We start from the raw sequence: 27773 nt of genomic DNA, 5'->3' as shown, positions 1-27773 counted from the left end.
TTAGTTCTTTACTTTTGGAGTACCTTTTAATGACGTTTGTTGTTGAAATAGCCCATTTCACTACTTTTCAAACTCTGTGTGGACTATCATTTTTTTCCTCGTCATTGGCTGACTGATACTTTAGCAAAATGCAATAAAAAATGAATCACTATAAAAATAGATTCCAATCCCAGTGGCTCAGGAGGCTGAGGCAGGAGGATTGCAAGTTCAAAGCCAGCCTTAGCAATTTACCAAGTCTCAAAATCAGTGGTGAAGTATTCCTAGGTTCAATCCCCAGCACCATGCAGAGAAAAAGGTCTGGGGATGTGGCTTAGTGTTGGTTAAGCACCCCTGGGTTTACTCCCCAATACCCTGCCAAAAATACATTGCAATATAAAGGCAAATTTTTGTTACAGTAAATAGGCAAAAGTCTCCTTCAAATTGCTACAAAGTATCTCTATTCTTCCTCTTTCTTCTCTCCCCCTCTACCTAATCTAAAGTAACTCTATTTTTCCCTAGCCCCCCACAATAGCTGGAGAGTATCATGCTAATAGAAATATCATGCCAAAAAACCAAACACTGAATGTTTTCTCTGATATCTGGATGCTAATTCACAAGAAGGAGGGGGAAGCTAGGGAAGAATAGAGGTACTTTAGATTAGGTAGAGAAGGGAGAGGAGGGGGGTATGAGGGTAGGAAGGATAGTAGAATGAGTCAGACATTATCACCCTATGTGCATATATGACTGCATGACTGGTGTGATTCTACATCATGTACAACCAGAAAAATGAGAAATTATACCCCATTTATGTATGATGTGTCAAAGTGCACAAGTGCATTCTATTGTCATGTAGAACAAATACAAAAAGAATAATTTGCTACAAAAGCTTCTAAAAACTGTCTCAGTGCATATACTTGCCTTATTGTACAGTGGTAGGAAAAAGTCACAGACTGGGACAAGCACTGAATATACACTTTGAGGAATCTTTTAGCAGCATGCTCACCCTGAAATTATTAATTTCTCATGAGGTGCAGAAGTTGCACCAGCCCTTGTGCCACACCCCAGCCAAATGGGTTGTTTACTGGCCCCAGCAGAAGGAGAACTAAATGCAGGTTTTGTATGTTGGAAATGGTGTTTATTTTCTCACTGCAATCAATGCAGAGTTCCGAACGCTTTCAACTGCTGAGCAAAGAATTCTGGCTTCTGCACTTGACTGAGTATACAGGCGGTTACAGTTTTCGTTGCTCTGTAATTGGACATTTAAAAGTCTCTTGTGTTATTCCAAGACATCTCTATGTGCACGTATGCTGTAAGAATATGTTCACCCGATATTTCACTACTTCGTACATTTATCTATTCTAGTGAACATCAACATTTTTTAAAATTAGGGAATTGCTTCAAATTGGAGAAAGGTCATTTGGGGGAAGGGTCAGTGTTGGCTGCATCTGGGTTTGGATATTAACTAGCTGGTTGGCTCTTCATCTGTTCACTCATTTCACATCCCATCATTTGGCAGGATCTTCTGTGTTATGTGTACAAAGTTGAGTCAAACACTCCCAACCCTGATGGAAACACTAATAATTGGGTGCCTCAAAGGAGATAGTGAAGCAGAAGATGACTAGGTAGCAGGGAAAGCTGAAAATAGAGGTGTTGCCAAAGGTGACCTTCTAAAGAAGGCATGTTTCCTGAGAATTTAAAGAAATGAAAGTGAGAGTGTACATTGGCCTCAGAGGTGGTGAGGATGAGGGCCAAGGGCAAGCAACTTGCTCTCGATTTTCTACTGTTTATGAAAAGAACTAGGGAAGACACAGAGAATATAACTAAATCAGGGGTCCAAGGAGGTCTGTGGGAATTTGTTTTCTTGCTTGATTAGTTGTTATCTTTAACATGATGTCTTTTTAAGAGATTTGAGCTTATTTAAATGATGATGGAAAGGATCATAAGAGAAGTAGAGAATGAACAATCCTCTTTACTTTCCTGATCCTTAATTTGCTCTTAGCCAGGTGCAGTGGCACACACCTGTAATCCCAGCTACTCTGGAGATAGAGGTAGGAAGATTGCAAGATTGAGGCTAGCCTCAGCAACTTAGGGAGGCCCTATTTTAAGATAAAATGAAAAGGGATGGGGATGTGGCTTAGTGGTGAAGTATTCCTAGGTTCAATCCCCAGCACCATGCAGAGAAAAGAAAGAAAGAGAGAGAGAGAGAGAGAGAGAGAGAGAGAGAGAGAGAGAGAGAGAAAAGAAAAGAAAGAAAGAGAGAGTACTGTTTATCACATAGTTACCCACATGGGGTTCCTGAGGTTCCTTTAGCCTTGACTGTTAATCTAAATGGGTAAGGACTCACTTTACCTGCCATTTTCTCCCCTCTGTTGGTATTTCTCTAGCTTTGGACCCTAGAACCCTGGTCTGGATCTGACCATTTAGTCTTCTGTTCTGTGTCCAAATCCACACATCTTCCTCTTGGATTTCCATTCCCAGCTTGGCAGCAGGAAATGTCTGGCATACCTCTCTCGTGTACTCAGTATCTAACTATGATTGGTGTTTGCTCTGATTACAGAAAAATCCGGATGCTTTCTTCTTAAATATGTAAGCCTCCGATTTCCATCCTGGATCTGGTTTCCTCTGGGCTGCTGATCGTGCCGTCCCTTGTTCATCTTCAAAGCCATGTTTTCTCCTTGGCCACCAGCACCCTAGGAACAGTCTCTGTGCCTGGCCACGTGATCCCAGCGTTGGCCTTTCCAAGGTGGCATTCAGAGCACTCTCCCACTCCCTGTTGTCATCTCACATTGTCTCCAACAGCTCTGCTCTCTCCTGACCTCAGTACCTGGTGGTCCTGTGACCTTGGCCCCCTGGCTCCAGGTGAGGCCATTCATCCTGTCTGTGTGGTTGGAGTAGGAGAGAACAGCTGCAGTGACACTCAGGGACTCTTCCTGCATGATACACCCCTTGTTCCATCTGGAAAACTCCACAGAGCATCTGCCACCAAGTGTTAAGACTGGCTCAGGCCACCGAGACCTTCCACCCCGAGTTCCATAAGTTCTGTGTGTGCTTCTGGTATAATATCAGGAAAGCAATGGTCACCAAGCCTAATGGCCCTCTACCAGCCCGGCCAACTCTGAGTCCATTAACAAATATAAATATACAGTCTTTCTTTTCTCCCTTCCCCAGTCTGACTCAGCCATGGAAATAAGACACATCCCCCAGTGAGGTACTGAGCAAAAAGCAGTCCTAAACCAAACACTTGCTCCACACCAACTGGCTCATGGTTTGGTTTTGTTTTGGTTCCCCTCTTTGTTTAAGGTTTATTAGCCCTCAATAAACTGGACCTATCTGAAATAAAAAAATTATCTGAGTTATGACAGATATCTATACCCATGAAACCACAACCAAAATATAGAGCGTTCCCATTATCCCCAAGTCTCCTAACTATGATAGGAGTTATCCATACTTTATCTCATTTAATCTTCACAAGTCCAAAAGTAGAAATGGCTAGCTTCAATTTGCAGATGGGAAAATGGAGGTCTATGAAGGGTCGGCAACTTGCCTGTCTCATGGCTGGAGAGGCCCAGGATTTGAACCAGAGGTGGCTCAGTCCAGAGACTGCACTGTATGGATGTGATTGCTCTGGGGCCTCAGGATGACACCCCTTTCAAGCTCGCTGCCCTCTCAGTAAGTTCTTCTGCTCTATTCTCTCTCCTTTCTAAAGGCATTCTTTCGTTTTCTTCCATTAACTTCGATTTCTGTTTTTCTCCATCTTTTGGACTTGATTTCCTTCATAGAATCATGCATGAGACTGAAACCGAATTTAGAAGTTCCTTGTCAATCTTACCATATTTGTTCAGAGGCTTATTGAACCACTGGTTATTTCTGGTATGTCTGGTTGTCGTTTTTAAAATTACTATTTTTAAAGGCTGTGTAGCTAAGACCAGAGGGGGAAAAAGAAGCTTCCCAAAATGCAATAACATGAAAAAGATGGGAAGTGGCAGCATGAAGAAACTTAGGGAGTCCAGGGTTCTGGGCTCTGGCAGGTATATTTAGCACCCTAATAAGAAATGCAGACATTCAAATAGAGAACGAAACAGGGCTACTGAAGGTGGTGGGTGGAGGCTGGGCAAAACCAGACTAGATCAGGGCGGCACATAGTAGCAGATATATAGGCGGAACAAGTCTAGAGATTCGTGTGTGTGTGTGTGTGTGTGGTGTGTGTGTTTTGAGATGGCAACTTTATGTTGCTGAGATTGGTCTGGAACACCTGGGCTCAAGCAATCCTCCTGCCTCGGCCTCCCTAGGAGCTGGGACTACAGGCACAACCCATTGCCCTGGGCTCAAATCTATAGATTTAGACATAAGAACTATGTAATGTAATCATACTGTATATGGAATTCATACTAAATAAATAGATTTTAGCTGCTCCTGCTATAAATGCAAACCAAAAAAAAGATAACTGTGAGATTCTGGGTATGTTCATATTTGCTTCATTATAGTAACAGATTTACTATCTATATGTATCCCATGATATTGTTTTGTACACTTTAAATATAAAAAATAAATTTTCCTTAAAAAAAAAAAAAAAAAAGCCAGGGCTAGGGTTGTGGCTCAGTGGTAGAACACTTGCCGAGGCACTGCGTTCGATCTGGCACCACATAAAAATAAACAAAATAAAGGTATTGTGTCCATCTACAACTAAGAAAATATTTTTTAAAAATAGATTCACATATAGATGGCCAAATGATTAAAAAAAAAAAAAAAAAAAAAAACAAGCTGGCAGTGCACAGATTAGCTTTCTCTGTTCACTCCTGGTTTTGTGTGTGTGTGTGTGTGTTTTACTGGGGACTCAACCCAGAGCCTCAGGTATACGAGGAAAGCCTCCTTTGTTCCTGATTTATATCTGTGTTCTCCTGTCTTCTAAAAGTAGCAGTCAAATATAAATGCACAAATGAACGATCTGGATTCTGCCAGGGGAACCCACAAAGCTTACATTTCCTAGAATTGCTCGTCTAAATCAGAGGCCCCATGTTGTGTTAGCCCAGGTTTCCTAGGAGAGCGCCGGGGAGGAGGGCTGAGGGCTTGCTGGGTGATTTGAGAGTGCAGACTCAGGAAAGCAGAGAAGAAGTGAGAGAAATAGCATCTCCATAGGCAGAGTGCTGGGCCTCTTCATCTTAAGGGCAGAATTTGCTTTTTGGTTGAAATTCAGTGAATAACAAAATTTCACTGTTTCCTATGAGGAGATAAATAGGCTTGGTATGCTTTTTCATGAGGAGGCTGTTTTGTAAACACTCAGTTGTCCTTGTTTTCATCCGAGGTCTTGGGAATGCCCGGATATAGTGAGAACCTGCTTCTGAGCCAGGAGCTTGACCTGGAGACCTGGGGAGACAGGAAGAGCTTGACTCAGGGGCCCTGGGCTGCTGTCTTGGAGTGCTCTAGCCTCAGGGAGCAGAACCTCAGACACACAGTAACACACACACACACAGCTCAGGCTGACCTGGAAAAGGGCCAAGTGAAGCCAGGCCTGCCCACAGCCTGAGTAAGCTGACTTTTTCCAATTGGGGCCAGTGTTTCTCACACAAGGAAGGGTGGGGTTGGAGACCATGGCTCATCTCCTACCCATATTCCAACTGCTTTAAGATTTTATGATATAGTAAAGCTTGTGGGATAGATTACACAGGAGGGAAAATTAATCAGACATTACTTATGCCCAGTATGGAACTCAAAGGTCATTTATTCATTTATCATTTTTTGCCTCCATCATTAAAAAAATATATATATTGCCCTTGCTGACGGACTTCCAGACTGAATCAAGCTTTATAAAAACTCATATATTCACCTCTTCACTTCCTCATTTATTCATTCAACAAGGATTTATTCAGTATCTACTCCATACCATGAACCATGGGGACAGAAAGGCAGAGAGGACATGACTTGTTCTCAGGGAGTTCCTGGGCTAGAGGGGAATCGGGCAGCAAGAGCAGGGTGGCCTGATTAGTACAAGGCCACAGAGATGACCCTGTTCTGCATGGATGGTGATGGATGGATGCTGCTCCCAGTCCTGGTTCATAACACATTGGTCCTAAATCGAGACCATGTAGTGTTCAAGTCTCAGGTACCATTTAAGTCCAGACTGGTTGTACCCTCTCATTTCATGTTGTGAAGTATCTCTCAAATATTTCTAGCCAATCCTGGTATTATCCATACTTTTCATTTTACCCATGAGAGCCTACTTCTCATATTTATGATGGTAGTTAATAGGCCATTTGTTTTACCAATAGAAAGCCATTTCAGGTATTCAAGGTGCTAATTAGTAAAGCAATGGTTTTGTTCAAGATATGGGTAAATCAAGATTACAGGCCCACACCTGTAATTCCAGCTACTTGGGAGACTGAAGCAGGAGGATCAGGAATTCCAAGCCATCCTGAATTTAGCAAGACCCTGTCTCAAAAAAAAAAAAAAAAAAAAAAAAAAAAAAAAAATATATATATATATATATATATATATATATATATATATAAAACAGAAGTAGCCAAATGGGGGATGTACTTCCTGGTGAGAATAATGCTGAGTGTCTACCTGGACTGGGAGGGTTTTTTGTTGCTGTTGTTCTTTTTAGATATACATGACAGTAGGGTGTATTTTGACATATTATACATATATGGAGTATAACTTCGCATTCTTCTGGTGTACATGGTGTGGAGTTTCACTGGTCGTGTGTTCATAAATGAACATAGGAAAGTTATGTCCGATTCATTCTACTGTCTTTCCTAGTCCCATCTTCCCTTCCTTCCCTTCATTCCCTTTTGTCTAATCCAATGAACTTCTATTCTGCCCTCCCTCCTCTTGTTTTTAATACCTTTATTTATTTATTTTTATGTGGTGCTGAGGATCGAACCCAGTGCCTCACACATGCAAGGCACATGCTCTACCACTGAGCTACAATCCCAGCCCCTCTCCCCCTTCTTATTGTGTGCTAGCATCTGCACACAGAGAGAACATTCAGCCTTTGATTTGGGGGGATTGGCTTATTTCGCTAAGCATGAGAGTCTCCAGTTCCCCATTTACCAGCAATCCCATAATTTCATTCTTCTTTATGCTTTAGTAATATTCTATTATGCATATATACCACATTTTTTCATCTGTTGAAGGGCACCTCAGTTGGTTCCCATAGGTCAGCTATTGTGAATTGAGCTGCTATAAACATTGATGTGACTGTGTCACTATGGTATGCTGACTTTAACGGACTGTGAGTTCTTAATTAAAATGCCAGGGGCTGGGGATGTGGCTCAAGCGGTAGCGCGCTCGCCTGGCATGAGTGCAGCCCGGGTTCGATCCTCAGCACCACATACAAACAAAGATGTTGTGTCCGCCAAAACTAAAATAAAAAATAATTTAAAAAAAAATGCCAGCAGTAACTAGTTCACAGTTGTACATAAGTAAGACATGCACAATATCACATGACATGCTATATTTTTAAAATATTTCAAAGTTCAGACTTCCTAAGAAGAAAAAATGGCTACTATCAGCAGAAATCTGAGTGACATCTAGCAAATGGCTATTATTACATTTTATTTCCCCTCAAAGATTATCACCATTGTTCTTTTCTACCAATGAACTTGCTGAGGTGAAATTCTAGGCAAGTCTGATTTAATTTTGTCATTATGTATGATTTGCCTGTTCTGTCTGGATATCAGTTGAATGCTTTCTCCATTCTTTCTTCATTCGGTTGCCAAATTCTGTGCCAGTTTGTCTTGGAACATGGTGTGCACTTTTGGTTGTTTATTTAAATTTTATTTCAGGGTAACATGAATGCAGAACATTTTAAAAATCAAAGGTTATAGAGCTCAATGAATTACCATATCATAAGCACACCCGGGTAATCGTCACCCAGGTTAAGAAGCAGAACATCGTCAGCAATCCAAGAACATTCCTGGTGCTCCTTTCCAGTCACCACCTCCCTGAGAATCACCACTTTCCACACTTCTAAAGCCATAAATTATGTTTTCCCTGCTTCTTGAAGTGTACAGTATGTACTCTTGTTTGCCCAGTGTTATGTCTGTGAGATAACCACGTTCCAGGGAGCTGTAGTTCATTCTTTTCCTTTGCCATGGTGTGATCCATCTCTTGTTGATGACTGTCTTCATTGATTCAGGTTTGAGACTATTACAAGAAGATTCTTGTAGTCTCTTGTGGCTTATGTTGCGCGCATTCTTCTAGAATTTTGCGTTTTCTGTAATTTTGTTTATATACTTAGGAGTGAAATTGCTGGATCACAGGGTGTGTATACCCTCGACTTCAGTAGATAATGCCCAACCAGTTTCCAAAATGACTCTACAAATTTACACTTCTACCAGAAATGCATAAAAGTTCCAGGAGCCTCATATCCCTAATAATCATTGGCATTTTCAGTATCCCCCCATTCTGATGGATATGTTTGTGGTATCACTTTATTTTAATTTCCTTGATTTTTTTTTTTTTTTTTTTTTTTTTTGCAGTGAGGAGGTACTGGGGACCAAACTCAGGGGCACTTGATCACTGAGCCACATCCCCAGCACTATTTTGTATTTTATTTAGAGACAAGATCTCACTGAATTGCTTAGCGTCTTGCCATTGCTGAGGCTGGCTTTGAACTTGCGATCCTCCTGCCTCAACCTCCCGAGCCACTGGGATTTCAGGTGTGGACCACTGTGCCCAGCAATTTCCTTGATTATTAATGCTGTTCAGACACTTTATCATATGTGTATTGTCTGCTTGAACATCTCATTTGAGAAATGCCTTTTCAGTACACTTGCCCGATTTTCTACTGGGTTGTCTGTTCATTTCACGGTTATTTGTGGGAGTTCTTTACATTATTCTGGATACCAGAACTTTCAGTGTTCTATATGGTTGCAAGTGTCTTCTGTTAGGCAAGTTGCTTTTTCATGTTCTTCATGGTACCTTTGATGAATAGAATTTTAATGTAATTCTATTTGTTAATCTTTTCTTTTTAAAATTTTTGATAAAAAACAACAACAACAACAAAATCTACCATCTTAACCATCTTTAAGTGTTCAAGTCAGTAGTGTTTCCTTCTTGTGAAAGAGTTCCAGAACTTTGTCATCTTATAAATCTGAAACTCTATATTCATTATACAACAACTTTTCTTTTACTTCTTCCCTCAGTCCCTGGTAACCATGTTCTACTCTCCATCTATGAATCTGACCACTTGTGGTACCTCATTTGAATGGAATCACACGGTATTTGTTTTTCTGTAACTGGCTTATTATAATGTTAAGTATAATGTCCCCAGCATTCAGCCACTTTGGAGCATATGATAATAATTCTTTCCTTTTAGCATCACTTTTTGCACATTTTTTAAAAACTGGGTTCAGGAAGTTTCCTTATTTCTCAATTCTAAGAGTTGACTTGTGTCAAATGCTTTTCTGAAGCTCCTTTTTATAAAAGTTAAGCCAATTGTAAATTGCTGGGGTAAGCCTAACTAGGCTTAATGTATTATCCTTTTAATATATTATTTAAGTCTTATTACCAATGTTAATGTATTACTGGATTCAGTTTGTCAACACTGAGATTTTTGCATCTGTGTTTAGGGAGATTGATCACTGGAAGATTTTTAATATTATTTACAGTGACACTTCTTTTTGGCTGTTGGTTATTTGGGTAAGAATTCTATTTACCCATGGACTACATCACTTTTGGCCTCTGCTAGGTTTACAAGGAGATGGTCTATTGCTCTCGACAGTCAGGGAGCTGTAGTCGATGACCTGAAAAAAAAGAAAATGAATGCCTTCTCTAGATTTATACAGGCCAGAACCAGAATGACAAAAATCCCATGGAATAAAACAGAATCATCTGTGGGTTCTTGATGGTTTGGTATGTTGGGGATTCAATGAGGCAATATATATTCCCTAGTAAAATAACACCTGGTAAGAGGCCTTATGTTGCAGATTGTGCATGAGGTAATGGCTCTGAGTTCCAATAGGTGAAAACTTCCCAAGGAAAAATGGTCTTGGAGAGTTTCTGTTTTCTGCCCTGCTTCATGATAAAGAGGACTGTTCTGGGTGAGAACACAGTGATATTCATCCCCAAAAGCAGAATATCCAGGAGATAATTGACAAATGTATACTATTTTACAAAAGATAATAATTTCTTCTGCAATGCCACATAATACATAATTTTTAAATTGGTGCACATTAATTATATAGAATGGTGAGTTTCACTGTGGCATGATCCTACATGCATACAGCATAATATAGTTAATTTCACTCCCCAGTACTTCCCTTTACCTTCCCCTCTCCCCTCTCCATGATTCCCTTTCTTTACACTCATGGTCTCCCTATAAATATTCATGATGATTTTTACACCTCTGGTTTCCATGTATGAGAGAAAACATACAATACTATCTTTCTGAGTCTGGCGTATTTCACAACAAGATGTTCTCCAGTTCCAATCATTTTCCTGCAGGTGACATAATTTTGTTCTTCTATGTGGCTGAATAAAAACCCATTGTGTATACATACCACATTTTCTTTATCCATTCATTTGCTGATGGACACCTAGGCTGATACCATAACTTGGCTATGTGAATTGTGCCACAATAAGCATGGGTATGCATTCATCTCTAAAGTATGCTGACTTTAATTCTTTCAGATAAATACTGAGGAGTCGTATAGCTGGATCTATGGTAGTTCTTATGTTTAGTTTTTTGAGGACCCTCCATATTGATTTCCATAGTTGCTGTACTAATTTACATTCTCATCAACAGTATATAAGAGTTCCGTTTCCCCCATATCCTCACCAGTATTTATTATTTGTATTCTTGATGACTGCCATTCTGACTGGGGTGAGATGGAATCTCAGTGTAGTTTTGATTTGCATGTCCTTGGTGGCTATAGATGATGTAGTCAAAAAACTAAACATAACTGTTGGCAATTTGTACTTCTTTTGAAAAGTGTCTGTTTTGTTCCTTTACCCATTTATTTATTTACTGGGATATTTTTATCTTTTGGTTTGTTTGTTTGTTTGTTTTGAGCTCTTTATCCATTCTGGATATTAATCCTGTGTCAGAAGAATAGTTGGCAAAGATTTTCTCCCATTGTGTAGGCTATCTCTTTGGTCTCTTGTTTCATTTGCTCTGCAAAAGCTTTTTAATTTGATGCTATTACATTTATTAATCCTTGGTACTATTTCCTGAGCTATAGGACTCCTATTCAGGAAATGGTTGCCTGTACCTATATGTTGAAGTGTTTCCCCTATATTTTCTTTTAGTATTTGCAAAGCTTCTGGTCTTATACTTAGGTTTTTGGTCCATTTTGAATTGGCTTTTGTACAGGGTGAGAGATAGGGATCTAATTTCAAGTATCTGATGACTATGGCTGCCAGGGTTTGTCTAGGTGTCTTCTATTCTATTCCATTGATCTATATGTGTTTTATGCCAGGATCATTCTGTTTTGTTATTATGGATCTGTAGTATAATTTGAAGTCAGGTATTGCGCTGCCTCCAGTATTGTCTTTTTGTTCAGGATTGCTTTGGTCACTCTGGGTCTTTTCTTCCTCCATATGAATTTTAGGACTGGATTTTCTAATTCTATGAAGAATATCATTGGCATTTAATAGGGAATTGCATTGAATATGTACATCACTTTTGGTAATATGGCCATTATAGCAATATTAATTCTGCCAAACCATGAACATGGGAGATCTCCCCATTTTTTCAGTGTCTTCTTCAATTTCTTTTTTCAGTATTCTGTAATCTTTCTTGTCAAAGTTTTTCATCTCCTTGTTGTTTTTCTGAAGATATTGTGAGTGAAAATCATTTTCCTGATTTCTTTCTCAGGGTGTTCATTATTGGTATATAGAAAAGCTATTGTTTTTAACCATTTTTTTTTTTAATTAAAAGCAAATTGGATGTAGCAGATGTGGGGCAGAAAATGACCTGTCAGATGTGAGGAGAGTCAAGTTTCTTTGCATTAAGAGTAAATTCTGATGAAAAGTATTCACCTCTCTGACTTGTTATGATGAATCTACCAGCAATGAAGAGGAAGTTCTACTGCATGCCCTTTTAAATTGTTAGAGGCCAAGGCACCAAGGAGAAGCTAGGAAGAAAATAGATGTTCTCAGCAAGTAAGGAAGTGTGTGTGTGTGTGTGTGTGTGTGTGTGTGTATTTACAAGTGTTCAACTAGACCTTCAACAATGGCATCTTTTCAGAGGATCTTTGGGGCTTATGACAGACTACAGGTGCATATAACTAATTCCTCATACTTTGGAAGTGGTCACATAGTCCCTTTGTGTTTGGGAGACCACTGCTGGAAATAGGTCTTGATGCCAAGCAGTTATGAGGCAGGATGAAGAGAATCTCAGGATCTGAGCTACTGCAAACTTCCCCCCACCAGAATCATTTACTTTTTCAACTGACTCAAGCATATCTCTAGGAATGCCTGTAATAGGTCAGGCACTATTACACTCAAGGACACAATGTCTAAGTCTTTTCCTTCAAGCAGCTCATAGCTAGTGTATTAGTTAGTTTTTCCATGTGGTACACCATCCCCCTAAAATTTAGTGACTTCAAACAATAGACATTTATTTGGCTTCAGTTCTTTGAATCAGCAGTTGAGGCTGGGCTCGGCTGGACTGTTCTTCTGGTATTGATCGGGCTCACTCAAGTGAGCATGGTTAGTTTCCAGGTCAGCTGGAGTTGGCTGGTGTGGGGTGACCTCAGTTGGGACATTCATCTCTCCTGCACATGGTCTCTCATTCTTCAGTGTCTTGGGCTTGTTCAATGCAGCCCGCAGGGTTCCAAGAACGAGAAGGGACGCATGCAAGACTTCCACTGCCTTCTATGGGTCAAAACAGATGATGAGGCAAATATAGACTACAGAGATGGAAAATGGGCCCCACCTCTTGATGTGAAGAGTTGCAAAGTCAAATGACAAAAGGATTTGATAAAGGAAAGAGTGGAGAACTGTGGCCCTTTGGGCAATCTTCTAACACAGCCCATCAGTAAACACAGTTGTGTAAGCAAACAGTCTAACCACCTTATTCTGCAGTGGAAGATTTAACTCAGCCTTCTCAAATCTCCATCTGGATTCAGTATGTGTTAGAGTTTGTAAACAAGTCAGGATGGCGCCTGGCATTTTGCCAGAGAAATGCGGCAAGTATGATTTGTCTATGTGTTCTGTATTGATTTTAGAAAAAAAAAAGTTTTGTCTCAAAGTCCTTTATTTCATTTTATTGTATTTTAAAGAAAGATGGTTATTAAATGCAAAACTCAATGCTTATTTAGCTTCTACCATAGAAGACCTTTGAAATTCAGCTTGCTATGTTGCAAATCTGGGAGAGTCTGTCCCATGTGCTCCGTGGGGTTTATCTGGTGAAGGAGCTGGCTAGTGCAATTCTTGGAGTAATGATGTGACAAGGAAATGTGCACAGAGTAAGCACTGGGACCCTGGGTTGGAATTCTACAAGGCTAGTCAAATGGCCCAGCCATCTGATAGTTTTTGTCTAGGAATTTGTGAATAGGACACACTATGGTGGAAGGTCCCCTGAAACAATTATGAGACTTTCCTTTTCTAAGCATAAAACATTGACATTTGTCGCCATGTTTGCTCTTCATTCTTTTCTATTTGGGGCTGAGGACACAAGTCCATTGAATGGGCTTAAATTTTATCAGAAAGGATTAAAAAAAATTTTATATACAACTCTACAAGTCATTAAATAAGCAAGATATAGAGTCTTGTTCTCTAAGAATCTTCAGGAATAAGCCAGATAGCCATGAGTCTTGTTTCAGAGTCCAGAAATGTACCACACGGCAAGGTAGTGTTCATTGTAGACTGAGATTCTGGAGCACTTTGCATTGTGTTCTTTTGAAATTACAAAGTGAAATGGAGAAACTCTTCTGTTTTAATATCTAAAGTGTTTTCCAATAAGACTTGACTTTCAAAGATAATTAAGAGAGGTAAAACTTAAAGCGCTCCTATCTTCAGAGAATACCAGTTTCTGGAGCCTTCCTGACCTGCATGATTCTGTCACATAAGGCTATTCTTATATTCTGGTCTTCTAACTATGGCGCCTCTGTCTTTACTCAGTTGGATTCAGAATATTTTGCAGCACAGTCCCACTTAGAAAGTCCTACAAAGAGGAGATCCATATTTTCAAACATGCATTTTAAAAAAAATTAGTTACAACAAATTTTAAAGCAACAGATCAGCAGATGATCAAAAAATTAACAAAGAAATTTAATCCCCACAAGGCCAAGAAGTATCATGTTGGGAGGGAAAGGAAGGTATTGGGGAATGAGATTGATCAGATTGGGTTACGTGCAAGCACAAATATGACATGATGAATCCCACTATTGTGTGTAATTATAATGCACTAACAAAAAATAAATTTTAAAAAGTAGAATGTTACCAGCATCCCCAAGTCCCTGCTTGCAGCCAGACCTAGTCCTTACCCTCTCTTTTCAGCTCAAGTGTAGCCACCATCCTGGCTTCGAATAGCATAGGCTGGTTCTGTTTGGTTTAAAACTTGGTGCAAATGAATCACCACAATTGCCTGGCTTGTTTTGCTTAGCATTCTGGCTCATCTATCTATGTTGTTGTGAAAAGCTATGGTTGACTCATTTTCACTGATTTCCATTGAATGAATGTACTATAATTTATGTATTAGTTCTGCAGTTAATGGGCCTTCTTATTGTTTCCAGTTGTGGCGATTATGAACATTCTTGTACATGAATTTTGATGCCCATTTGGACTATTACTGTTGAGTGTATATTTAGAAATAGAATTGCCATGTTGCTCCCATATGTTCAATTTTAGTAGGAATGCCCAGTTTTCCATAGTGGATGTGCCAATTCATACTCCCACTAACCATGCTTTCTATCCTTGTTAACACTTGCTACTGTCAGTCTGTCTATACCATGTGGGACTGTGCAGTTGTATCTCATTGTGACTATAATTAGCATTTCTCTCTTACTAGTGAGGTTGCACACCCTCTCACATGTGTAATGAGTCTTTGGATAGCTTTTTTTGTGATGCATCAATTCACGCACCTTGCCAACTCTTCTGTGGTTCGTCTATTTAGTACTGATTGGCATGTGCTGTTTTTAATTTCTGGATACAAGTCCTTTGGAGGTTACATGAATTGCAAATATCTTCCCCTACTCTTCATGGTGGCTTTTGATGATCAGAAGTTCTTAATTTAATACAGTCCAATAATCTATCCATGAGGCAATACCACAGCTTTGAAAAGTAATCCAGTTTTGCAGTAAGTCTTCAAATCTTGTAGCATAGGTCTTCCAGATTTTTCTTCTTTTTCAAGATTGCTTTGTCTATTCTTGGTCTGTTACATTTCCATACATTTTAACATCAGTTTGTTGTATGAGATTTTTATTTAGAACTGTATTAAATCCATATAGATCAATTTGGACAAACTGGAAGATTTGAGCCTTCCATTATACCGTCATGGTATAGTTCTTCATTTACTTAGGTCTTTAGTTTTATATATTGATATTTTGTCCTGTCCCATGTAGAAGTCTTACATACTTTTTGTTAGATTTATTCTTAGGTGTTTGATTTTTTTTTTCATATACTTGTAAATGACATCCTTTACATTTTTTTTTTGTTTTGTTTTCTGTTTATTGCGAGTATCTAGATGTATTTGATGCTTTCTATTGAATGTAGACCCAATGTCCTTGAAAAACTCACATATTAATTGTAATGGTTTCTTTGAAGGTTCTTTGGGGTTATCTATGACACACAGTCATATCACCTGTGAGCCCTAACACTATTATTTATTCTCTTCCTGTCCTCGTGCTTCTCATTTCCGTTTCTGATGTTCTCATTGACTCTGTGCCCTTTGACCTAATGAAGTCTTTCCCTCTTTCCTTCCAGAGGAAGCTGAGGCACTTATCGACTATGAAGATAATTTCCCTGATGACAGATCTGTGTCATTCAAAGAGCTCATGGAAGATTCCCAGACAGAGGCAGAAGAGGACAGAGGTCAGGAAGAAGCCTCTGAGGACGCATCAAAGCAAGACCGTCTGGTCTCCATTTCTGTGGGGAAGGAACATGCAGCCTGGGATAAAGCATTTGGGCCAACCACAGGCTTGTCTGGCACTGAGAGCAGTGTCCCCACAGACTGGCCAAAATCCCAGCTAAACCAGAAGTACTCGCTCTGGTTTCCTGCTGAGACTTTCCACAAGCCTGAGTTGGAAAAGGACGTGGATGATGACACCAAAAAGCAGTTTCCTGCTGGGGACAATCACAGTGGAGCGAAATTGGTCCCAGGTGAACCCGAAACCAAGGTGATCTATGGTAGCACTGAGGGCCCCTTGGGGCCTTTAGTGGACAGAAATGGCAGCAGGGCAGGGGACCCAGTGGTAAGCAGCAGCGATGAGTCCTGGTTAGATGGGTACCCTGTGACGGACAAGGCTTGGAGGAAAGAGGAGGTAGAAGGGGAGGATGAAGGGGACAAGGGGGATGGGTCAGTAGGACAGGATGAAAGTGTTCTCGTGACTCCTGATCAGCCCATCCTCGTGGAAGTCAAGAAGCCCAGGAGCACGGCTCTCACACCAAGTGAGGACATGACCCACGGTTCAGTTCTTCCATCTCAAATGCTAGATGTGGAGGCATTGGCTCTCAGGCCCAGGAACGTGTCTGAGACAGAGGGTCCCCCCAGTAGGGATGACGACTCCACCAAGTACCAGCCAACTCTACCTTGGAGACTCACCACAGACGAGTCTCCCATGGCCACTCCTCCCCACGAACTCACCCACTGGACCCTGGAGACAATGACAACAACCGCTGTCCACCAGGTGCCTGCCCACATCCCCTCAACTAGCACCGAGGCCACCATGCTGCCCGTGGAAACCACTGCGCCTGAGGTCCAGGACAGCTTCCCCTACCTGCTGTCTGAGGACTTCCTAGGACAGGAAGGCCCTGGGCCAGGTGCAAGTGAGGCAGAGCTTCTTCCAACTCTGGTTCCCTGTGTGGGAGACGAGTGTCCCAGCCTCAGCAGAGGCCCCGTGATCGCCACCGTTGTCACAGTCCTGTGCCTGCTGCTGCTCCTGGCAAGTGTGGGGGCCGTGTGGGGTTACCACAGGTGCCAGCACAAGAGCTCCGTGTACAAGCTGAATGTCGGCCAGCGGCAGGCAAGGCACTACCACCAGCAGATTGAGATGGAGAAAGTCTAATCGCCTTCGGAGGAAAAAAAACTGTGGGACACCACACCGACGATTCACCAGAGCGCAGGTGGAATAGGGCTCATCTTCTTTCCCCGCAGGTCTGTGTTCTGTAGGCTGAGAAGTGTCTCTGGAGACACCCGGCAGGGCAAGGAGGTTTGGGTGGCTTCGTGACATAGGTCGATGTCTCCTCAACCATCTGCCCTGGAATCGATTGCACTAAGACCTGTGTGTGGGCCCTAATTCCAAACACAAGGTCCAAAATCACCTCTTGCTTCATCAAAGTGTTGTCTTCTTTTCCTTTTTTAAGAAAGAAAAGCACTGACTCCGTACCCAGAAATTTAAAAAATAGGCTTAATACACCAAGCCTCTGAGGGCACAGTGTTGCTGGGGACAATGACGACTGCTTGCTCAGAGTGGGATACAGAAAAATAAGGGGTCATTTCCTTTGAATGTGGTGACATTGCTAAGGACAGATGAGCCAAGAACCAGGGCTCAGTCAAGAAACTCTGGTGTTTCCTTTGAACTGTTTTTTGTTTGTTTGTTTGTTTGTTTTTCTTTTTCTGGAATTGGAGAGAATTTAAGGCAGACATTTTGCTATGGGGAGGAGTGAAAAGACACACATCCACCTCTGTTCCCTCCATTCCTGTGACAGGGACAGCCCAACATTGTTTAAGAACAAGGTGAGCTTTATACCAGGAAGGATCGTTTCCTCCAGTTGTTCTTGACCAGTCTGTGCCTAGGAACATCTTGGAATCTTTGTCAGGACTAACAAAACTCAATCTTTAGTTTCCTCTCTCTCAGGATTAACCATTTGTCTGAACTCCAGTAAGAGGGAATGACATGGAGGGAAAAAACAATGTTTGAAGAAAGCCAAAGATTAGATGTCAAGTGCTACTTGATGGAGATGACGAATTAAAAAGGAACATGAAATGACCTGTGCCCATCTATTCCTTACTTACATGGGACAGTCCATCTGGGCTACCGAGTAACCCATTTCATAGCATCTAGATCATCCCATACAGAGATTTGGCAAATATTACTTATGACAGTGGCTCTCAAAGGGTGGTCCTCAGAGCAGTCACGTCAGGGTCACCTGGAAGCTTGTTGGAGATGCAGATTCTCTAGGATCACCCCAGACTCAGGAAACAGAAACCCTGGGGGTGGGTCCCAGCTCTGGCTGGCTTAACAAACCTTCCCGGAGATTCCAATGTGTACTGAGCGTGAGAGACATTGGTTTATATCATAAATTGTGACCTTTGAGGCCAGCTGAAGCTCCAGAGGCACAGGAGATGAGTAGCACCCAGGGTCTGTCTTGCATGGAAACCAGGCATGGCCTCTTGTACCTGAGGCAGTGTTTGGAGCTACCAGTGGGCCACCTCCAACAGCCGCCTATCCACTGGCCCTGAAGCTAAACACATCATATTTTTCTAATACAAATCACCTTCTTGGAGATAGTTTTCAGTGGTAAAAAGTGACGAAGGCGATACATTTATTTTGAGACACTACTGGAGTCTAAGTGCTTCTGTGTGGCACGAAAGAAATCCTGATCATGTTTTACAATTGAAAAATGGGGGGGGGGGCGGTTTCTATGGAAGAAAAGAATTTCCGTAACATGTTTGCTACCCTGCCACTTCTTTTCAGTGCAAGCTTTGAAAAATTAATAGACTAAATAGTTACAAGACAGTACAGCTTAATCAAAGATCTTAACCCCCATAAATGGGTAAATGAAGGCCTGAAGTTACCAACTGTTCATACTTATGCATCAGATGAAATCTAGAATAATAGGAAGGAAATGTTTTCTTTGTGTAGCTAAAGCAGAACACTGCAGAACAAAAGCCAGTGGCTGTATATATTTTACAATTAGATTCTAATCTATTGCAGGATAACTTTTCTATTTTTAACTATATAAAATAACCTCTGTCTCAACATTGGGACTCTATTAGCAGCTATTATTATGTAATAACCCAGAACATTGAAACTACACAGACACATAAATAGGTAATATTAATACAATGTATTAATAAATTTATTACAAATTATTAATACATGTAAATGTATTTTTCTGGAGATATGAATTGCAAAGCAAATCCAGCACATCAGTTTTTAAGTTTTATTTGATTTGATGTCATCTAAATTGGTGTTACAGAATCAAAAAATGTTTGTCAAAAGGGAATGATTAAAATAAACCTAAATTGTTTGCCTTTTTGCATGTTTTGAGACTGGTAAATGTTTCGTTGATGCTCATAAAAACTGAGGGAAAGAGAGGTTTCATTAACACAAAGCTTCTGATATATTTTAAATAAATAATTATTTCCCCAAACCATTGTTGAATGTATTTTATTTCTGGCTTACCGCTTTTTTTTTTTTTTTTTTTAATGGTACCAGAGAATTGAACCCAGAGGTGCTTAACCACCAAGCCTTTTTTAAAACTTTGAGACAAGGTCTCACTTAGTTGCCTAGGGCCTCTTTAAGTTGCTGAGGCTGGCTTTGAATATACAATCCTCTTACCTCAGCCTCCACAGCCTCTGGGATTACAGGAGTGCACCACCACACCTTGTCTTTCCCCCCCCCCACTTCTTCTAAGAATTATTTAGTAATCTTGAAAATAGCATCTTAATACTTGCTATATTTACACTGCCCTCTCTAAACATAACTCTCAGCCACCTTACCTTCTACAGCAGGATTTCTGCCCCCTGCCTTCGTCACCCGAGTCATAGAGGAATGGTTCCTGCCCCAGCAGAACAGGCACCCCTGTGACCTTTTTAGAAGTGCAGACTCTCAGGCCCTGCCCCAAACCTGCTGAATCAGAATCTTCATTGAACAAGATGCCCTGGCGATGGGTGTACATAGTAAGGTTTGAGAAACATTGGTCTAAGAGACCAGGACTGATCACCCCCTTCTCTCAACTGATGGGATATTCAGAGGAATAATTACAGAGGGCTAAGAGGAGACAGTTCACAAAGATATGGACAGGGTTAAGAGAACCATCAAGGAATAGTAGATAGCTGGTGGGGACCCCAGCGACAGAGCTTCAGCAATAGGAAAGACACTATAGGATAAGAGCTCTGGCCTCAAGATGCAGCCACTGTTTAACTGTAGCATGAAAGGAACATTTTTTTTGTTTGTTTTTTTCTTTTTTTAATTTTATTTTTTTGGTACTGGGAATCGAACCCAGGAGTGCTTTATTATTTACCACTAAGCTACGTACAACCCCAGCCCTTTTTTATTTTTTGAGACAGGGTCTCTCAGTTGGTAAGGATTTTGCTAAACTGGGGAGGCTGGCCTGGAACCTGCAATCCTCCTGCCTCAGCCTCCCGAGTAGCTGGGATTACAGATGTGCACCATCACGCCCAGCCAATATGGGGTTTTAAAGACTCGGACCTCTTATCTCTCTCTCTGCAGTGTCTTGAAGGCAGATCCCATTGAGAAGTCAGAGAGCAAGGAAGCCCAGGCACTGTGGACCACAGGAATCAGGGAAGGGTGGGAAAGAAATTTAGTGGAACAAATAGGGAGATCCAGCTCAGAAACCACCAGCACTGATCCCATCTGCCTTTTGTCCCTTTCTACCTCTATGACCACCAAGGATCCATGCCTCCCAAGTCAAGCCCCTCTCAGATTCCCCTCACTAGGCAGGAAAACTCATCTTCCAGTTGCTGCAATGCTCATAAGCACATAATTGTACACTCCTCACCCAGAGAACTGTCTTCACCCAGGAAGTGATACCCATCTTCTACCCTGCTAGACTGGATATATGGGGATAGAAAAGACTGGACTCGTCGCCTCCAGCAGGGACAAGTTTAATGGTGTAATCTCCAGGGATCCCAGGAGATCAGGATGAAGCTGGTCCAAGGAGAACACATCCTTGCTGGCTCCTTCCTACTTCCCTCCCACCCCTTCTCTTGAGAGCACTCCATCACTGGATTAAGGCTTTGCTTCAAGGGATCTGGGCACAGCACAGTGATTCACACTCAAACTCTTCCTCCCTACCTTTCTACTCCTCCTCAATCCAAAATCTAAACTCTTTCGCTGTGTGCTCTGGGATTCTTGGGTTAACATAGTTTTAAAAAAAAAAAAAAAATTGTTGTGTTGTCAACTTCTTCTTCAGAGGGCCAAGGTCTGCACCCACCATAATGTGGACTTCTTTGTTTGGGATGGCTAGTTCCTCCCTCCTCCTCTCTACTTTCTCCTTGCTTGCCCTTTAGAGACATGCATGGTGCCGTTGCTGTTGCCAGGCATGCCTGAAGATGCTTTGAATCCAGATTTGAAACCGATTCCAGACTTTTTTTCTTTTTTTTCCTAGTGAGATCCCAGATCTCTGAAAGAGAAGCTTCCCAGGGAGAGGAATGAGCCCCTGCTGCCTTACCATACCTCAGCCAGCTCCTGGCTAGCCAGGACCGCCTCTGCTTCGGGCAACCCAGGAGTTCTTGGTATGAAGGTTCTGCTTTGTTAGATGACCGTCAGAAATTTCATGGACCTGAGAAAACAGAGCTCATTACAACATGTGTCCTGAAATGACTGGGTGTGGCTAAGATATTCCCATCCAGTGGATAGAAAAGAAAACAGTAATAAGGAAAAAAAAAATTAAAGTGGTTTTTGTTTGGTTTGGTTTGGTTTAGTATGAGGAATTGAACCCAGGGATGCTTTACCACTGAGCTACATCCTCACTCCCTTTTTTAAAAATTTATTTTCTATTTTGAGACAGGGGCTCACCAAGTTGCCTAGAGCCTCACTAAGTTGCTCAGGCTGACCTCAAACGTGTCATCCTCTTGCCTCAGCCTCCTGAGTGGCTGGGATTACAAACGTGTGCCACCACACCTGGCTAAAGTGATCTTTTTAAAGTGTCTGTTTCCAACTATTTTCCAAGTTCTAATTTTCTTTCTTTTTTTTTTAAATTTGCTTGAATTATTTTTTTTAAATTTTATTTATTTATTGGTATGTGGGGACGAGCATCAAACCCAGTGCCTCACACAAGTCAGGTGAGCGCTCTGCCGCTGAGCCACGACCCCAGCCCAAGTTCTAGTTTTCTACAAGAGTGAGATCATACATACCACCCTGGAAAAAGATAGCAGCAATAACTTTTATAATTTGGTCCAGGGGCAGCCACCCCTAAGTGAGAGATGAAACTCTGGGATCCAGTTGGAATCTATCCACAATGCCAAATTCCTTCCTATTCTTTTCTTGTAAAAATGAGACACCAATATCTTAGCATCAGCTCTAAGAAGATACTGAACCAGATCATTCATTCAACAAGCAACCAAAGCCAGGTACCTGTTGGGGGACAGGTATAGGTGCTAGGGTGTTCCTGCTCATATGCCTTCCCTGGAGAGCAAAGCACTCTGTCTATAACCATCGGTGCTCCTGACTCTTATTTTTTGGCACTGGGGATTGAGCTCGCGGGCACTCACCACTGAGCCATGTCCCCAGCCCTATTTTTTATTTTATTTAGAGACAGGGCCTCACTGAGTTGCTAAGCACCTCGCCATTGCTGAGGTTGGCTTTGAACTTGCAGTCCTCCTGCCTCAGCCTCCCAAACAGCTGGGACCACAGGCTTGCGCCATCACACCCGGCTGCTGATCCTGACTCTAATTTCCAGGTAGGAATGGGTCAGTGAAGGCAAAACTAGGCTGTTGTGGTGTCTTCTTTTGCAGGGAGATGCCACAGGGACAGGCGTGGGGACCAGTCGTGCCCCAGCTACAGACACAGGAAGACCAATGCACAAAATCTTTGACTGAGGCCTACTTTAGTCTCCTCCCCCCACACCCTTGTACATAGTTTAAACTCTCCACACTGGGTCATTCAAACCCAGAGTCACCAGAAAAAAGAAGTCGCTGTTTGGGGGATGGCAGATGATCAAGAGTTCAGACAGCTGCGATGAAGGATTAGTTGTGGTTTTTTCTCAGTGCCTCACTACAAACTGTGCTGCAGACCCATGTTCAAACACTATTAAATGAGAATGTTTTCCCTGGCACCGATCCACCTTTTCCCCACAGTTTAAGTATTGAATTTTTTTTTTCTCAAACTGAAGTAGCTTCGGTTTACAGCTCACATTTAAAACTTAAAAACGTTATTTCCATAAATGTTGGCAGAAACTGGCCACCGTTTTTTATTCCATCGGCAGTCATAATAAAGTCTTTCCCATTGACAATCTAACAAATCATTTTCTGTTTGCCACTGAATGGGGTTCAATAAAATTTTTGTGCTCTTAAAATTCCCTTAATAAGAACTCATATAAGAGCACACATTTCCTTCCTAAGGCAGCCTTTGTGGTCTGTCCCCAGCGATTCTCTTTTTAGATCCCAGAGGTAAGCAAAGGTTAGTGGCAGTCTCAAAATTTAGAAAGGTATTCACGTGTCAAACAGGATATCTTGCGCTACATTTCAGTCCGTTGGTCATTTTTAAATATGTGCATATTCATAAACTGCCCCTCAGCCCTGAGCAGTGACCATGAGGGGTGGCCTTTGGACCTTCACGGTGGGTGTCTTCCACTTGGATGCCCGAGTGGCAATGGGGCTGGATAGACAAACCCCAACGTCAGTCATCTCCCCAGGATCAGCCTGAGGAAACCAAACAGGGAGAGCATTGTGTTCCGAGCCGTTGGGGCAGAAGGAAAATGAGGCATCTTAGAGGAGACCTGGACCTTCCTACAAAGCTTACAAATGTGCTTGGTTTTTCAAAAGACCAAACTGATGCTGAACCTATGGAGTCTCAATCCAGAAGTCTTCTAGGCTCTTCCAAGAAACACACTCAGGGAGCTGTTGGGTTGAGCTATTGAGTGCAGCCTGACACTGGGGTTTCATGGTAGTTTAAGAGGAACCAGCCGCTTTAAAAAAAAAAAAAAAAAATCTGGTTTTGTTTTCTTTGAAAAAGGTTTAGTAACTCAGCTCCTTAGTCAAAGATGTTGACCACACTGTCACCAGGGGATATTGCTAGGGTAGAGGTAGAAGAGTCCTTTTAGTGTGAGTGTGTGTATGTGTGTGTGTGTGTGTGTGTGTGTAGGGGAGGGTTCTGGGAATTGAACTCAGGGGCACTCAACCACTGAGCCATATCCCCAACCCTATTTTGTATTTTATTTAGAGACAGGGTCTCACTGAGTTGCTTAGTGCCTCACTAAGTTGCTGAGGCTGGCTTTGAACTCGCAATTCTCCTTTCTCAGCCTCCCAAGTCACTGGGATTACAGGTGTGCACCACCTTGCCCAGCTGAAGGGGCCTTTTAACCCTAGTGAAAGGGGAACAACTTCAGAGAGTGAAGGAGGACCTTCCCCACCCCACTCAATCCCTATGTGGAACAACATCCTTTACTAAAACTCATCCCAGACTCTAAGGATGAGGACCAAATGGTAGCTCTGCAGGGCACATGGAGGAGGGAGCCGGGAAGCCCAACCCAGGCTGGTCCCTGTGGATGTTTCCTGCCATTGGTTCATGCAGCTGGAGAGGACAAGTGCAGCCAAGAGCTACAAGGACAATTAAGCAGCTGCTGGGCACACTATCTGCACAGACTCAGGAGCCCTGAGAAAGGCACCCATTCACTGGGTCCCCCACTCCTTTATAGCCTTGCCTTATGACCATCCTTCCCACTAACTTCAAAAGGAAATTTTTTCTTGGTGGAGTAGAGGGGTGGGGCAAGGACAGATAGAAGAACCCAGCAATCTGTGGGCAAAGGCCATTTCCCTTACCAGGAAGCCATATAATATCTGACTCATCACTGGGCAGGAGGGCACCCCCAACTGGAAGGATGCTGTGGTCACAGGTGCACCCATTAAAAACACTGACTCTATAGGCACCAGTGTCATGGTGCACGCCTGTAATCCCAGCGGTTTAAGAAGCTGAGGCAGGAAGATCTTGAATTCAAAGCCAGTCTCAGCAATTTAACAAGGCCCTAAGCAACTGGTGAGACCCTGTCTCCTAAAATAAAATATAAGAAGGGCTGGGTAATGTGGCTCAGTGATGAGTGCCCCTGGATTCAATCCCCAGAGGGAAAAAAAAAAAAGATAAAGAAACACTGACTCCTTTGGCCAAATAGTCCCATAGGGGTATGAACTGTTGCCTGAGGGTTATTTCAGCCAGACAGGAGTGGTAGGTTAATGTCATGGGCTGAGAACTCTGGGAGGTGATCTGCCATGGGGATTCGGCGGGGGAGGGGTGGTGAGGGGAGCAGGCATTGCAGAAGTACACACAGAAGGATCTAGAAGTTGCAATAGTATGGTGGAGGGTGAAAAAGAAAGATAGAAAAACACAAATGTGTTTATTACCCCCAACTAATCACCATGCTACCAAGACCCAAAACATCATCTTCTTTTGTACCTTTCCAGGGCACTATGGGAAAAATCTTGTCTCCCAGTGGGGCCTATAATTCCAGGGATTTGGGAGGCTGAGACAGGAAGATCATAAGTTCAAGGCCAGCCTCAACAACTAACTTAGTGAAACCCTAAACAACTTAGTAAAACCCTATCTCAGAATAAAAAATAAAAAGGGCTCAGGATGTGGCTCAGTAGTTAAGAGCCCCTGGTTTCAACTAGACAAGTAGTTTATGTGAAGGAATAAATTCTAATAAAGTTGTTTCCAGAACCCCACACTTTCCTGGCTTTCCGACCCCCTTTCCAGTCTCTTTGGTTGATTTCTCATTTCATAGAGAGCCTAGTACTCTTTCCAATTTTTGTTTGTTTCTTTGTTTTTTGTTGTTGGTGGGGTTTTTTTGGGGGGGAAGGGACTGGAGATTGAACTCAGGGGCACTCAACCACTGAGCCACATCTCCAGCCCTATTTTGCATTTTATTTAGAGACAGGGTCTCACTGAGTCGCTTAGCACCTTGCGGTTGCTGAGGCTGGCTTTGAACTCCCAATCCTCCTGCCTCAACCTCCCGAGTCGCTGGGATTACAGGCGTGTGCCATGGCATCCAGCTTATTTGTTTGTTTAGTACCGGGGATTGAACACAGGGGCACTCAACCACTGAGCCACATCCCCAGCCCTATTTTGTATTTTATTTAGAGACAGGGTCTCACTGAGTTGCTTAGCCAATGCTGAGACTGGCTTTGAATTCATGATCCTCCTGTCTCTGCCTCCTGAGCTGCTGAGATTACAGGCTTGTGCCTTGGCACCCAGCTCAGATTAACAAATACATGAATCTAAGTGGCTCCATGGAGCCTCACGGCTTCAGGTGTTACTGCCATACTGATAATTTGACAGTCAAACTCCTCCCAGATCCCTCACAGCCGAACTCAGGACCCCAACTGAAACATGTTGGCTACTGGTGACCCACAGCCCTTTTCCAAAACTGCCCGAAGCTGAGGGCAGTTTTAGAAAAGGGCCGAGAGTCACCAGTAGCCACATGTTTGCCTTCAAAGATTTCTATACCTCCAGGGAACTTCCCATAGCCAACAATGGACTGTCCCGGGTTTCTCCCAAGAGCACCCCCACAATAAACAATGTGTGCTCATGTGATATCCCCGTCTCCAGCTCTGCTGGGGACCCGACCTCAGAAATCTCTCCAATTCTGTTTGCAGCCTGGACCTCCCATCCCAATCTCAGACCACAGGCTTTGCACCAAATTCCTTCCTCCCCACATACCACATCTTCCCCATTTCAGTAAATGCAACTCCATCTTTCTCTTCATTCAGGCCCCAAACCTTGACGTCATCCTTACTCCTCTGTCTCCTACTCCAACCCAACCTGTCAGCAAATTCCACGGGCTCTGCTTTCAAAATAAATCTAGACTCTGATGATTTTCACCACTGCCACTGCAGGGCCCCAGATCCAGGCCTGTGATCTTGCAGTATCTCCTCGTGGCTCTCCCTGCTCCCACCCCATTCAAGCTCACGTTTCCTACAATATGGCAGCTAGAGTGACCCTTGAAGAGTTAGTCAAGACACTCAAACTACCCAATGGCCTGCACCTTACTCAGTACAAGCCAAAGGCCCTGCACAGGCCAGTTAGACCCGACACCCTCTATTCTGGACCCCCACTCATAGACCTGTCTCCTGTCTGGCCTTTATTCCTTCTGCTCTCCCTTGCCTGCTCCTCTGCTTGGCCTCCCATGGTTCCCTGGTCACACCAAGCACATTCCCACTTCCAGGCACTGCACATCCTGTCCCTTCTCTGCTCTGAGACCTGCTGCCCTAAGGCCTCTTTCTATTGTCACCTCCAAGGTGAGCTGCCCAGAGCACACTGCAGCCTCATCTCTAGGACTCCTTACCCTCTTCCTTGCTTCATTTTTTTCCCATAGCAATTATCACTGTCTGATACCATGTGTATATTTATTCCTGTTGGCTGGTTGCCTTCCTTGTCCTATAGAATGTAGGTTCTGTGAGACCAGGATTTTTTTTTTTCCTGTTATTCTGTGCAGTATCACTGGTACCCAGGTCAATGCCTGGCAACAGCAGATATTCAACAAATATTCGTTGAAAGAATGAAAGAAACTAGATTCCCTCTGGCTTTCTTCCATTTGCAACTCTTAAGATTTATGACGCTAAGACTTTAAGACCTAGAATTGTTCTCAAAAGAGATTGGCTGATCCTTATAAGATTTTGGAGATTGAAAAGTGTTGGGGAAAACCCACATTTCTGTATTCTGCACATCCACCCAACTTGTTTTTCAATAGGTGCAAGAAGTGGTACAAGTCAGATCAAATAAAGA

General features: G+C 42.4%; 1 protein-coding gene across 1 annotated transcript in view; it reads left to right on the top strand.

Annotated features, from left to right (window-relative positions):
* Susd5 (sushi domain containing 5) overlaps positions 1-17897 on the top strand; it is a 53567-nt gene extending 35670 nt beyond the window's left edge. The window contains exon 5 of the mRNA XM_076868896.1: positions 15853-17897. Within this exon, the coding sequence (XP_076725011.1) occupies positions 15853-17153 (1301 nt within the window). The 3' untranslated portion in view covers positions 17154-17897. The remainder of the gene's footprint in view (positions 1-15852) is intronic.
* Positions 17898-27773: the final 9876 nt, after the last annotated feature.

The sequence above is a fragment of the Callospermophilus lateralis genome, chromosome 1, assembly GCF_048772815.1.
Source record: "Callospermophilus lateralis isolate mCalLat2 chromosome 1, mCalLat2.hap1, whole genome shotgun sequence".
NCBI lineage: Eukaryota > Metazoa > Chordata > Mammalia > Rodentia > Sciuridae > Callospermophilus > Callospermophilus lateralis.
The sequence above is the reverse complement of the archived record's forward strand: the minus strand, read 5'-3'. Positions and strand labels throughout refer to the sequence as shown.